General features: G+C 45.5%; 1 protein-coding gene across 4 annotated transcripts in view; it reads right to left on the bottom strand.

Moving 5' to 3' along the window:
- Positions 1-19: 19 nt before the first annotated feature.
- The window catches only part of nckap1 (NCK-associated protein 1), a 48,158-nt gene continuing 33,042 nt past the window's right edge, over positions 20-15,135 (bottom strand). For all 4 annotated transcript variants that reach the window (XM_063874687.1, XM_063874688.1, XM_063874689.1 and 1 more), the window contains 13 exons: positions 8,822-8,961; positions 8,557-8,688; positions 7,765-7,983; positions 7,279-7,409; positions 7,080-7,177; positions 6,840-6,933; positions 4,752-4,834; positions 4,256-4,336; positions 3,721-3,814; positions 2,901-3,017; positions 2,329-2,438; positions 1,868-1,957; positions 20-1,698 (listed from right to left, as the gene is read on the bottom strand). In XM_063874687.1, coding sequence (XP_063730757.1) covers positions 1,582-1,698; positions 1,868-1,957; positions 2,329-2,438; positions 2,901-3,017; positions 3,721-3,814; positions 4,256-4,336; positions 4,752-4,834; positions 6,840-6,933; positions 7,080-7,177; positions 7,279-7,409; positions 7,765-7,983; positions 8,557-8,688; positions 8,822-8,961 — 1,506 coding nt within the window. In that variant the 3' untranslated portion in view covers positions 20-1,581. The remainder of the gene's footprint in view (positions 1,699-1,867; positions 1,958-2,328; positions 2,439-2,900; positions 3,018-3,720; positions 3,815-4,255; positions 4,337-4,751; positions 4,835-6,839; positions 6,934-7,079; positions 7,178-7,278; positions 7,410-7,764; positions 7,984-8,556; positions 8,689-8,821; positions 8,962-15,135) is intronic.

Raw genomic sequence — 15,135 nt, 5'->3', positions numbered from 1 at the left:
ATTTCAATAAAAAAACAACTCACTGAAAGTCATTTATTTTTTAGCAAAGAACGTAATATGGAATTTAGTGGCAAAAATGACCCTTTATTCTGACATTAGTCCAAGTGTGTCCGTAGTTTTAATTAAAGGAACGCGTTTGAGGGAATGAAGTGTGAGCAGATTTAAATAGGAAGTAAAAACACCATGATGCTAACAGAGCTGAAGGCATCAGAGAACCCAGACAGGAAGTTATATATTAAACATTTATTGTTTGTCTTATTGCAGCTGGAGGCTCACAGATCAATTAGGAGGGGGAGGAGCTTAGTTAGTGTTCAAATTAAAGAGACCCTCCCCTGCTGACCGCCTAGTGTCTACTGGGACATGTCTCTACTGGGACATGTCTCTACTGGGACATGTCTCTACTGGGACATGTCTCTACTGGGACATGTCTCTACTGGGACTTGTCTCTACTGGGACTTGTCTCCAGGCTCTAGTGTTCAGAAAGCTCTTTATTCTTCTATTACTGCCTTGGTCAAACGCTTAGAGATGTCCCGCCCCTCAGCCAATCAGCCAATAGGAGCTTTAGTGTTCTGAAGTGATGTCACTATGTTCCTGAACTCTGGGATTTTGGCCTCTGCAGACCGTTTACATGCACAGAAACCACTGCAGGAGAGGGACCACCACAGAAAGCAGAACAAGGCCTCTTTAAGTTCTAAGGACACGTCTCTAACTACGCTGTGGAAGTTGCCTTTGAGCAAGGCACTGCCCCCCAGCTGCTCTGTAAAAACTGAACAGGATCAGAATGTCATTGTTTCATCTCAGAAATTGAAGGAATTATTTTGAAGAGGGAGATAATAAATGATATTCTGCACTGGAGTGTTTCTCTGGAGGAAACCAGTAGCCCCCCCGCCCTCAGGGAGGAGTCTCTGCAGCACTCAGTAGTGAGGATTACTGCAGTATTTTAACATTGTTCCCACTGTACACGGCTGATCTCCAGGCGACCCTTCCAACACTTATCATCCAAAAAGAGAAAGGAATCCCACGCATCAAACCCGCCTGAGCAGCCGTTCAGTGTCACACACACATTTGGCAAATGGTCATAAAAATAAGAAACATAAAGATTAAAAACAGAGGAGTTCACATCGAAGCACATTTCATATCTGTTACCCACAACTATCATGAAGAGACGAACATCACCATGTTATACAACTGTGTGTGTGTGTGTGTACATTACATCAAATAATAAAATAAACCCAAAGTCCGGATCATCATCATCATCATCATCATCATCATCATCATCATCACCTAAAACATCTCATCAAAAAAAGGAACGTATGTTAGTGTCAGATATATATATACTATATATTTATATTATGTCTGTTCAACCACACACACACACACACACACACACACCTAGTGTATGACGAGTTAAAACACACTGATCCCAAATCAACCAGCAACAGACTGTGTGTGTGTGTGTGTGTGTGTGTGTGTGTGTCTGAATGTCACATTGAGGCGTTGTAGCAGTTTAGTGTGTTTAGTTGTATTTAGTGTGTGTGTGTGTGTGTGTGTGTGTGTGTGTGTGTGTGTGTGTGTGTGTGTCTATGCGTTGGCGCTGATGCTCTGTTTGTACACGGCGTGGTAGGCGTTCCTCAGCAGGACGTATGGGAAGCACGACTCCAGTAGATCCATGGTGAGGAACGGAGACTCCTGCACGATCTAAAACACACACACACACACACATTAATACTCTCATAATGAAGTGGATAGGCTACAGTATACATATATATATATATACACACACACACGTACTGACCAAGTTGCTGGCCTAGGCAAGATTTTATCTGGTGTTGATGAGACGTGTGTGTGTGTGTCTGTGTACACTCACCATGTCCAGCAGCAGGTACACAGACTCTCTGTTACGCGTCGTCATCTTATCTGTTTCCTGTCCGATCTTCAGGAGGCTGGAGGAAGCCAGCTACGCGCACACACACACACACACACACACACACACACACACACACACACACACACACACACACACACACACACACACACACACACACACACACACACACACACACACACACACACACACACACACACACACACACACACACACACACACACACACACACACACACACACACACACACAGGGTTAGCACAAGTACATCAAACTGTTTTGAATGTGTGTTAAAGTGTGTCAGAGTGTTTGTTGCAGAGTGTATGGTGGTGACTGTCATTGTGTGTGTGTGTGTGTGTGTGTGTGTGTGTGTGTGTGTGTGTGTGTGTGTGTGTGTGTGTGTGTGTGTGTGTGTGTGTGTGTGTGTGTGTGTGTGTGTCTCACAGCGAGGAACTCCTTGAGGCGGTCCTCGATGCTGCCCTTGTGGATGGTGAAGAGAGCTGCAGCGATCTGGTTGATGGCCTTCGCCAGACAGTGGATGTTGTTGCAGTGTCCTGTAGGGGGGGCAACACACAGACACACACACACACACACACAAGCGTTAATAACACTTCTGTGTAACAATCAATGAACCCTGTCTCGTTGTGCAGCTGTGTCCCCAGAGCCCCAGGATACAGGAGGAGTGTGTGTGTGGACTGCTCTCAATGTTTCATGCAGTTTATTGGGAGTGTGTGTGAGATGCATGAAGATTACACGCCGCTGTCTGAGAGCTGATTGCACACCCACACGCCGTCTGCATACTAACGAGGCTGCGGTCAATCACAGCGCATCCTCCTGTCCTAACGCTGCGCCTCGTTAGAGAGCACACACACCTGTCATCAGAGGAGCGTCTCTGTGCTGAAGTGAAGAGCAGGAGTCAGAGCGAGGGCAGGCGGTCTGTGCAGTATCACCTCCTCTCCGGTAGTGTGTGTGTGTGTGTGTGTGTGTGTGTGTGTGTGTGTGTGATGATGTCATACCTTCGATAGCGGGGCTGTACTGGGACATCACGTTGCTGGCCAGCGTGGGTAAGGAGACGGCCACGAACACCATCAGCAGGCAGGCGATCTTATACTCCTCCTCAGGACTGATGTTCTCTGTACACACACACACACACACACACACACACACACACACACACACACACACACACACACACACACACACACACACACACACACACACACACACACACACACACACACACACACACACACACACACACACACACACCTGTCTGTCAGCAGCTTTTTAAGATAATCTTTTAGTCAACTATAATTTTTTTAACATTTTGAACTAACACACCTCATTGAATTCGAGTGAGTGAGTGAGTGAGTGTGTGTGCGAGCGAGCGTGTGTGTGTGTGCGAGCGAGCGAGCGAGCGTGTGTGTGCGAGCGAGCGAGCGAGCGTGCGTGCGTGTGCGAGCGAGTGTGTGTGCGTGCGTGCGTGCGTGTGCGAGCGAGGGAGCGTGCGTGTGTGTGAGCGAGCGAGTGAGTGTGTGTGTGTTAGCGAGCGAGTGAGTGAGTGAGTGAGTGAGTGTGCGAGTGAGCGAGTGAGCGAGTGAGTGTGAGCGAGTGAGTGAGTGAGTCAGTGAGGGAGTGAGCGAGCGAGTGAGTGAGTGAGTCAGTGAGTCAGTGAGTCAGTGAGTGAGTGAGTGAGTGAGTGAGTGAGTGAGTGAGCGAGCGAGTGAGTGAGTCAGTGAGTCAGTGAGTGAGCGAGCGAGTGAGTGAGTGAGTCAGTGAGGGAGTGAGCGAGCGAGTGAGTGAGTGAGTGAGTGAGTGTGTGAGTGTTTGTCTCACCACTTTTTTGAGAGGACAGAGCCACCACCAGTGCCGGGTCGATCTCACAGGGAAGCCCAGCCGCCGACGAGAGCTCGTACACATTCATCGCCACCTGCACACAGATTACAGATTACATCTCCTGTTTATAATCAGAGTTATTAACGACTCATAAGGAAGTCCAAATAAACCATCAAATATACAAATCCAGATATTATGTAAAAAAATACAGCTGGAAAGAAGATGGCATTACAGGCATTTCATTTATATCAATTATAGATATTATTAATAAAAACACTTTGAATGTGGAACAGCAAACTCTCCTTTATGGATTAGTAATAAATGCCACCCTGCTCATGGTATCCACCAGGCAAAGCAATAAAATAATAATCGTCCCGAAGAGAAACTAAAGATGTTTGTACTTCCTGTAGAGATGTTTGTACTTCCTGTAAAGATGTTTGTACTTCCTGTAGAGCAGTTTGTACTTCCTGTAGAGCAGTTTGTACTTCCTGTAAAGCAGGAAGTCCTGATGAGACGTCTTTGAAAGCAGTCTCACCTTCATGTCTGTCTCCCGGGGGATGTGATCTTTGAAGTCCTCCACAGAGCTGACCAGGAAGGGGATGTGACACGACAACACCTAGCAAGGGGGTGGCAGCGGAGAGTCAGACTTCACAGATCAACAGTATACAAGAGAACTTTAAAAAGTGAGGCACATAATCCAGGCTGGCAGGAGGAATGGACGGAAAAACTGAGTTGAGTTGCGTCAACTTGAATGCATTTTTATCGACCAATTACAAGATATACTGGATCAAAAATAAATATAAAACCATAACTTAAGGCGTCAAACAGGATGACTTTCATAGGATCAGGACAGACTGCAGCCTGATCTAAAGTGCAGAGGGTATCTTTCCGTTCTTAGCATGCTGTTCTGCCCAGCAACCGGTCTGTAGAGAACATTTCCTGTCTCAAAATCACTCTCTGCAGAATACTCCGGCTTCATTTATAGAAACTATGTGTGTGTGTGTGTGTGTGTGTGTGTGTGTGTGTCTCACATCTCTCAGAGCCTCTTGAGCCAGTGAGCGGAAGGACAGGATGACTCCGATGATGGTCATTCGCTTCAGCACGCTGTCCACAGCTGCAGACACACAGAGCATAACGAGTCAATTAAGTTCCAATCAGCCGCCTAACACGTGCGTTGGTTCGTCAGGGAATATTAGGATAAACTTCACACATTTTACAGCAATTCAGTCGTCTGAAAACCCAATTTGCAGGAAAATGAAGCTTTATTAGCCGTTAGTTCTGATTCTTATTGCCTTTCAGTCGAGGCTCCTTTAAAGTACATTGGAAAAACAACGATTTTATTTGACTTTAATGGTAAAGATCTGTTCCTAACTCGTCTGTTTGGAGCGTAAATGTAGTCAAACTAGGGTTGCAAAATTCCGTACATTTTCAAGGATGGAAAGTTTCCATGGGAATAAACTGGGAATTTTCAAAGTTGAAGGTTGGCTCGTCATAGGGAACTTCAATATAGTTGGGGAAAGTATATTTTAGCATAATCCTGACTTAAACAAACAGATACCATTCAAGTACACTTCAATATCCATGCCATTCCTTAATCACATGCACATAGATATTGCATATTGAGACCACACCCCAACAGGCACTGTGCACTCCTCCATCACATGCACATAGGATTATAGGAGACTGGACCACACTTTTGAGCCCAAAGCACAAGACTACTGAAGCCACACATTGTAACCTGTGGACTACACCAAGTGAAGTAAGGTGTGATGGTATTACGTTTCCCAATGTTCTCCGACCAGCACACCCCCCCCAACCAGAGATGCGCTGTCTACTAATTTGCTGGATGAAAAGTTCAACAGAATGCAAACAAAGGTCAAGCAAACCATTGACAGAGCAGACTGTATTTCAGTCATCTCTGATGGATGGTCAAATATCCCGGGACAAGGAGTTATCAACTACATTGTCACCACTCCTCAACCGGTGTTCCACAAGAGTGGAGACACAAAGGACAACAGACACACAGGCCAATACATGGCTGATGAGCTGAAAGTGATCATCAATGACCTTGGACCAGATAAGGTTTGTGCACTGGTCACTGACAATGCAGCCCACATGAAGGTTGCCTGGGGACATGTGGAGGAGACCTACCCTCATATAACAACTATTGGCTGTGCTGCCCATACACTCATCCTCTCCTAAAAGATATAACGGCACTGAAAACAATGGACACTCTGTACAAGAGAGCGACGCAAACTGTGAAATCTGTGAAGGGCAAACAAGTAGCTTCAGCTACGTATCTGTCAAAGCAAAAGGAAAAGAACAAGAGTACTACACTGAAGCTCCTCAGCATCACACCATGGGGTGGCGTTGTCATCATCTATGACAGCCTGCTGGAGGGAAGGAGTCTCTGCAAGAGATGGCCATATCCCAGACTGCAGGCATCGAAAGTGACATCAACAAAGTCATGTTAGAGGATGTGTTCTGGGAAAGAGTGTCTAGCAGCCTGAAAATCCTCAAACCAATTGCAGCAGCAATAGTGAAGATAGAGGGTGATGATCTTATGGGATGTCCAGTGTCTTTTTGCAGAACTCAAAGAAGAAATCCAGACGGTCCTGCCCACTTCCCTACGACTGAAAGTAGAGGAAACTGCTGGGGTCAGTCATTGGAAAAGCAGCGGGAGTTCTGCATGAAGCCGGTGCATGCAGCAGCGCACATGCTGGACCCAAAATATGACAGGGGCATACTTTCTGGGGAAGAGATTTTGGGAGGGGGGGTGCATTTTTGTTCATTTTTGAATGAGTGGGGTTGGGGGGTGAGTAATATTTAACTCAACATTCGTGTTTCTGTTCTTCAATGAAACAAACGATTGTTCATAAAATAATATTAAAAATGTAATTGTATCATTTTGCATGGATACCATACAATTCCATTACCCTCAATTCCCAGTTTAACTTCCCATGGAAATTTACCGGAAATGTTCCGCCCCTTTGCAAACCAAAGTCAAACACAATATTGTTACCCTGAAATCCAGGTTAACAGACGGTATTTGGATGCAATTCTGGCCACAAACTGTTACTAAGCTGTGTGTGTGTGTGTGTGTGTGTCTGCGCACTTACAGGTGAGTTTCTTGAAGAGAGCAGCCATGTGCTCCGGTTTGTCGAAGCTCGTCCTCATCTGGGTCAGAACCTCCATGTTCTCCACCACCAGTTTCTGCCCGGAGAAAGAAGTCAGCGCTGAACTAGAATCTGATTTATCCCTGAAGTACAATTCATCATCGAGCCGAGACATCTGAATGCACTCCTGATACAAAACCTGTGTGTGTGTGTGTGTGTGTGTGTGAGTGTGTGTGTGTTCACCTTCAGCTCGGCCACCTGAGAGGAGATGTGCCACATGAGACTCTCGCTGAGGAACTTCATCCCGTACGGACCCAGCAGCTCGGACAGCGAACGCATCTCTGAGCAAACACACATACACAACCTCCATTAAACAAAGGGTCCCCTGAAGTGTGTGTGTGTGTGTGTGTGTGTGTGTGTGTGTGTGTGTGTGTGTGTGTACCTGAGATGTCGGAGTACTCCTCGGCGTTAAAAGTCAGCTCGTTCTCGGTTGGCAGGTTAACGAAGGCCTTCATGGCGGGAAAGTAGGCGATGTGTCCGTTACTGACCTGACGCAGCAATGTCTCCAGGTACCTACACACACACACACACACACACACACACACACACACACACACACACACACACACACACACACACACACACACACACACACACACACACACACACACACACACACACACACACACACACACACACACACACACACACACACACACACACACACACACACACACAGTTATGAGCACTCCCTGTGGCACATTAACAGTTCCCTTCCTCTCGACAGTGAGGTTTAAATGCTACAGAAAGGTCTCCTCTCCAGGTGTGTGTTCAGTTGCATTCAGGTGTGTGTTCAGGTGTGTGTTCAGGTGTGTGTTCAGGTGTGTGTTCAGGTGTGTGTTCAGGTGTGTGTTCAGCCGGTATCTACCAGTTGGTGTAGAGGCTGGTGATGGTGGGCTCCCCGTGGCTGTCCAGGTGCTGCGTCTGCTGCAGCAGCACGTTGTTGAAGACGCGGGTGATGTCGATGGTGACGTAGTTCTCGATGGACTGCAGCACCGTCATGTACGCCCGCACGCTGGTCAGCAGCTCGCTGGGCTTGGCGATCTCCTGCGTGGCCTGGTTGTACATCGTCATCCCCACGATGGACCTGGTGGGGGGGGTCACAGTGTCAGGAGGCGGGGGGGACATGACCTTTCACTCTCTCTACCGTCAGCCTCTGCTGCTCAGGATGGAGGTCAGGTTGAGAGCTCTAAAGAGACGCTTAGTGCTTAGTTTATATAAAGGCTGGAGTTATACACATGTCCAAATATTAAGTAAACAAAGAAGATGGTTTTACAGGCATTGATTTTGATTAATTATACATATTATTAATAGAGAACAGCAAAACTATCCTTTCTAAATGATCCATAATGAATGCCACCCTGCTCATGTTAGCCACCAAGAAAATAGCAATAAAAATGCTTTCAACTTTGAGTTTCTGACAGATCTCTGACAGTAACGTTTGGTTTCATGAGAGACTTCTAAGTTTCTCTTATTTGTTGTGATTTGTACGTCTTTCGAACAGCACTTATTGTTGGCTTTTAAATCCCCTTTTATTTTCACACTCTTTTAGAACTTTCTTCTTCATTTTACCACGGAGTTTCCTCGTGTGGCTTTGAGTTCTTTTAATTATTGTTCTGTGAGTGTTGTCCTGCAGGTGTGTGTGTGTGTGTGTGTTTACTTGGTGAAGCGGATCTCCAGGTGTGAGGTGAGGTACTCCCGGGGGGTGAAGGTGTGCTCCCACACGGCCAGGTTAGGAACATAGTTGATGGAGAAGCAGAGCTCCGACAGCGCCGTGTGCAGCTTATCCAGACTGAGGGGGGAGGGGGGGGGGGGGGGGAGACACAAACACACACTCAGAAACCATTGACCTCCAGACCCGGGGACAGGAAGTGATGTAATGCTCATTAACAGCAGTATAAAGAGCTGGTGGTGCGTTCACTGACTTGGTGACCAGCAGCCGGTTCTTCCTCATGCTCTCCACCCCTGGTTTCTCCCTCTCCGGCTCCCCCTTCTTCCCCGTGGCCTTCTTGCTCTTTTTGTTCACCGCCTGGCTGATGGTTTTCGCACAGTGTTTGGGAAGCAGCTGATCAGAGACGAGGATGAGGAGGAGAGAGGAGCAAAGGAGGTTAGGAGGTTTCAAGGTTTCAAGGTTTCAAGGTTTTATTTGTCATATGCACAGCAGATACAACGTATATGTTGGCAATGAAAATCTTATGTTGCGTGCTCCTCTAACAACTCAACATACATGGTGCAAAAGATAAATAAAATAGTGCAAAAAGAGAGAAGAATATTTACAATATCAACAATAAAGATTTGAGGATGTGAAATATATACATATGTGGAATACATTGAGAGTATTTACATACTTTACTCTGTGGAATGAGGAGGTATGGACAGATGCATATATTATGTATAGCAGATGTATATGGCAGATATGTACAATATATGGATATGTGTACTATAAACAGATATGTATGGCAGATATGTATAATATATATGTATGTGTATGTGTGTACTATAAACAGATGTGAGTAGACATTCACACAGCTCAGGAGTTCAGTAGTCTTATAGCCTGTGGTATAAAACTGTCTCTGAGTCTGGTGGTCTTGGTCCGGATGCTGCGGTACCGTCTGCCAGACGGCAGCAGACAGAACAGATTGGTGCTGGGGTGATGGGGGTCCTTTAATATCCTACCGGCCTTTTTCCTACACCGCTGGGTGTAGAGGTCCTCCATGGATGGCAGCTCCGTCCTGGTGATGTGCTGAGCAGTTTTCACCACCCTCTGTAGAGTGTTACGGTTGAGGGCGGTGCAACTGCCATACCAGGCGGTGATGCAGCCAGTCAGGATACTCTCGATGGTGCACCTGTAGAAGTTGCAGAGTATCCTGGAGTCCATGTTGAACTTCCGCAGCCTGCGGAGGAAGAAGAGCCGCTGTCGAGCCGTCTTGGATATGACCCTGGTGTGATGTGTCCATGTCAGGTCCTCACTGATGTTTACCCCGAGGAACCTGAAGCTGCTGACTCTCTCCACAGGAGTCCCGTCGATGGTGATGGGTGTGTGTGCCTCTCTCTGCCTCTTCCTGTAGTCTACAATCAGCTCCTTTGTTTTGCTGACGTTGAGATGGAGGTTGTTGTCCTGGCACCAAGATGTCAGGGCTCTGACCTCCTCTCTGTACGCCGTCTCGTCGCCGTCTGTGATCAGGCCGATGACGGTCGTGTCGTCAGCAAACTTGATGATGGTGTTGGAGCTGTGTGTGGCCACGCAGTCGTGCGTGAACAGGGAGTAGAGGAGAGGGCTGAGCACACAACCCTGAGGGGCTCCGGTGTTGAGGGTCAAGGTGGAGGATGTGATGTTCCCCATCCGCACTGCCTGGGATCTGCCCGTCAGGAAGCTCATGATCCAGTCACAGAGGGCGCTGTTGAGCCCAAGGTCCCTGAGCTTAATGATGAGCTTGGAGGGCACAATGGTGTTGAATGCTGAACTGTAGTCAATGAACAGCATTCTCACATAAGTGTTCCTCTGGTCCAGGTGGGAGAGGGCAGTGTGGAGGGTGAGGGAGATGGCATCATCCGTGGACCTGTTTGCTCTGTAGGCAAACTGCAGGGGGTCCAGTGAGTTAGGGAGGGAGGAGGTGATAAAAGGTTTGACTAACCGCTCAAAGCACTTCATGATGATGGAGGTGAGTGCAACTGGGCGGTAGTCATTGAGGCAGATGGGTTTTGTCTTTTTGGGGACAGGGACAATGATGGACTCTTTAAAACATGTGGGGACTACAGACTGGAGCAGTGACCTATTGAAAATGTCTGTGAACACATCTGCCAGTGACGATTATTCACGGTGATGTTCTCAGATCTGCAGCTTTAAAATAAACTGATGGAGATCAAGTTAAGGAGCTTTAAAAGACACAGCTTCAGCTGTGAGCCCCAAAGGCTCTACCAACTGATTTGAAGAGGATCAAATGAGGTGCAGCACAGAAAATCCTCAACAGCCGACTTCCTGTTATGACGCCAAGAGGCGTTTTGTGCGTCTCACCCTGCTTCATTTACCCAGCAAGTTTCAGACGTATAGGAGCAGGGATGGGCACAAATACATCAAAATGTATTTCCAAATAAAATACAAAATACCCACCTTAAAAATGTATCAAAATAAAATACTGTATTTTTGTATTTTCAAAATACTACAAAATACTTATTTCTAAAAACCTTTTTCGTCTATCCCTTCACTTGTGCACACTATCTGGAAAAACATCTGAAAGCAAGAGACTCCTTCCATATTCAGTTAACAGATTAGATATGCTGACCCCTCAGGTTAGACATCCCAATATGTTTGCCCTTACTCTATTGTTGTAATAGATTGCCCACTATGAAGCAGTGACAATAACTCAAAGACAAACAATCCAAATTGATGATTTATTTGGAAATGTAAGCTACAGTAGGTAGCATAAACACCACCACTACCACACTTGGTGGGTTTCATCACAATGCACAACAAAAAAGTAAAAATAATAATAATTTTAAAAAAACAGGTTGTCACATTAATACTGTGAAACAGGAAAATGGCAAACTCAAGTGTTGTGATCCAAGCATGTGCAAAACAGTGTGTATAACCTAGTGGTGTCTCCTCAGTTAATGCCTTTAAGCACAACTAGCTTCTCAAAGAGATTTGCATTCAGACGCCGCCTATGGGGCCTGTTAATCAGTCCAGCAAAGGAAAATAAACGCTCTACTGGAGCAGAGGATGGAATGATGGTATTGAACCTCACAAAAAGGTTTTTGATGAGGGGATACTGGTCCAAGGATGGCAAGTCCTTCCTTTGGTCCTCCAAAAAATGAAGTGACTCTAGCTCTGCCTTGCTGTGAGTAGACTTCTGGAAAACCTCCACGTCTTCTGTGAAGATGAAGAAGTCATCCTCTTCCTCTACCGCAGAAGTTGCATTTGAAGCCTCACTCTCAGTCACAAGCCCAAGATCAGTGGCAGCCTGAAGCATCAGTTCTTGGATTCTTTTTTTTTACCTGCCAGGTGTGGAGGGAGCCAGCGCATCTTAAAGTACGGATGGGTCACACTCGCCAGGATCGCTTCGTTTACTTCTGGTCGAAGATCTAGAAAGGCACCAAATCTCCGATGGAAACCATCCACTATGGCATGCAGAAGGTGCGAACAGTAACGGAGGTTGTTGGCATGCAGAGCTTCAAGCTTACCCTCTATTGCAAATAGGGTTGGAATTAATTCTGCGTAATAGCACGGTGACTGGCTCTGCAATCGATCTATTGCCTGCGCAAGGGGTTTCAGGACTTTGGTATACTCTTCAATGTACTCCATCTCTGCATCCTTATACAATGGCAGGTTTCATGAGATCAGGGAGGGTCTCGTGGATGCTGCAGAGCTGATGAAGGCTGTCATAAAGAGAGTTCCAACGCGTCGCACAAGGTGTAATCAACCTGAATTTCAGTACTGCAGACACCACTTCAGCGCTTTTAGGCCTTCCTGCTGCATTCCACAGTGCAGAACATTTTCCCATTGTGGAGTTGTTAAGACGCGACAAGCTAGAATTTTCTTTCATGGCCTTTTTTGCATCAATTGTCGCAACCAGACTTAAAGTATGGCACGCGCATCGCAAATGAGTAGGTAAAATAATGCCATTCTCATTTTCCTCAGAGTCTGAAGAGTCTATTGCGATAAATGAGAGATCTTCTTCATCGTTTTGACTCTCCTCGTCCACACACACTGCTGAAATATTAAATTCTTTGAACGCTTTCACGAAATTCGACGCATTGTCTGTTACTGTAGCAACAATACGTTCATGGGACAGCCCATATTCGGCGTGGATTTCATCCAGTGTCTCGGCAATTCTATCGTATGTGTGTGGACTAGGGAAATGGCGGCACGCTAGTGCTGTAGACAGGCGGCCAAGTGTATCTGGCTGAATCCAGTGTGCTGTCACACCAAAAAAGCTTGAAACTTTGGTGGACCAAATATCAGCTGTGGTGCATAAGTGCTTAACACCTTTCAAAACTTCCTTCAAATCATCCACTTTTGTTGTAAAGTCATTGTCAATCCTTCTTCCTAGAGTTCTTCTAGAGATAACAGTTGCTTCTGGGTTCAAGCCCTCAACAAGGTCAATGAATTCCGGCTGTTCAACAGTTGAAAGAGGATGCATTCCTTCAACAACATAGGCAGTGATTAAGTCATCTACCTTTTTCTGAGAGATCTGGGCATTTCTGGGAGAACACTCTGTAAACAACTTTGTCTGCTTGAGTGTGGTACCGATGGTCCTTTTCTTTCCGCTGCTGAAACCCTGCTTGTGTTGCTCAAACTCTGGAAGTACCTCAGCATGCAACCTCTTCAGGTGAGTTTTGAAATTTGTAGTGGCTTGAACAGAACCAGATATGATGGTTTTCTTCTTTGTACATAATTTGCACTCAGCCTGAACTTGCCCAGATTCTGTTTGTTTCACAATTTCAAAATAAGTCCCATCTAATATCGCTGATCTCACAGTCCACTGAGCAGTACTAGTGCTTGGGGTAGGATTCTCCTCTGGTATTTCCAGGGGCTGGTCAGAGCTGTGAGATAAAAAGAAGACTTCACTATCTATTGCATCTAAACTACAGAAATATGTTTAAATTGAAATATATAATAGTATATAAATAATACATACATTGAAAATCAGATTTCCATTATTTTATTTTATTATGTATATAGTTTCATTATTTATAATTCAGTATTGGTTTGTCAATAGCACCCACGGGTGGTGTAGGCCTACTTTGTTTGAAGCTGCAACTATTATTTATAATGTTAAAATTCCAAATGCATCACAAATTGAAAACTGCGAACACATTATGCACTGAAAAAGCGTAGCCACTATGCTCAAAGTTCATAGTTCCTGAAGCTTAGTAAACAAAATATTCAGAATCGGCATCCATAAATGCTTTATTTCTATAATACCATTATAAATGCTACACAGCTGTAAATGTGTCAAGAATGCAGCATACAAGCTTCCATCAGTTCAACTCCCTTACCTGCTCTCCTCATTGTCTCCCATTCTCCCACTCATTCTCACTCATTTCTCCGCACAGGTCCCTGCAACTCCTAACTGTCCCTCCAATCACGTTCTGAACCTGAATCTGAGGGAGAACAAATTTGTGGCATGTTGTACTGTATGATTGTTGCTTACTTTAGCCTACATATTGTGTAGGCTACATACAGTCAACAGCAGAACATTAGTTAGGTACATTTCTAAGAAAATGTATCATTAAATGGCCAACAGTAGCCTATGAGCCAAAACTAGCCTACTACAAGTGGCGGAGGGGGTTGGTTATCTGTGGTGCTGCAGCAGCACACATATAGACAATGACGTACAAAACTCCTAAGTAGCCTATAGGCTACATGAAACAAACGGAACCCGTCTAACATAACAATCACTTTAAAAACGTGATTATTTGAATGTTCACTGGATCAAATCAAAGAGAGTGAAACCAGGGGCGGCTCCAGAAAATTATTGTTGGGGGGGCAATGGGGGGGTCTGATTTTTTATAGGAGGTGCTAGTGAATTCTGACATAACGAACACCAAACACCACTGTTCCCGGGCTAATACACTACATTGAAATGCACGTTACTAAATGTTTATATACAACAAACACAAGCATATTTAATTACTTGTATTTAATGAATCAACAAACAAGCAAGCACAAGAATACAATTTAAATCCTAGCCACCACAGAGAACATCTGTGGATTTACTAGTGGAACAGAATTGTAGCAGTGTGTAGTGCAACACAGTATACTCTTACCACTGTCTCACTGAATCTTTTGTCTCACCTCTGATCTCCTCTTTACTATCTCTTCACTCCTGTGTTCCTCTCTTTTCCTCTCTAAACTCATCTTCACTATCTCTCCTCCTCTGTTCTCCTCTCCTTCACTCTCAACTTCTGTCTTCATCTCTTCTTCTCTCAACTCCTCTGTTCTCCTCTCCTTCACTCTCCACTGCTGTCTTCATCTCTTCTTCTCTCAATTCCTCTGTTCTCCTCTCCTTCACTCTCCACTTCTGTCTTCCTCTCTTCTTCTCTCAACTCCTCTGTTCTCCTCTCCTTCACTCTCCACTGCTGTCTTCCTCTCTTCTTCTCTCAACTCCTCTGTTCTCCTCTCCTTCACTCTCCACTGCTGTCTTCCTCTCTTCTTCTCTCAACTCCTCTGTTCTCCTCTCCTTCACTCTCCACTGCTGTCTTCCTCTCTTCTTCTCTCAACTCCTCTGTTCTCCTC

The sequence above is a fragment of the Eleginops maclovinus genome, chromosome 22 (genome assembly GCF_036324505.1).
Source record: "Eleginops maclovinus isolate JMC-PN-2008 ecotype Puerto Natales chromosome 22, JC_Emac_rtc_rv5, whole genome shotgun sequence".
Taxonomy (NCBI): Eukaryota; Metazoa; Chordata; class Actinopteri; order Perciformes; family Eleginopidae; genus Eleginops; species Eleginops maclovinus.
Note: the sequence above shows the minus strand (reverse complement) of the source record. Positions and strands in the feature narration are given on the sequence as shown.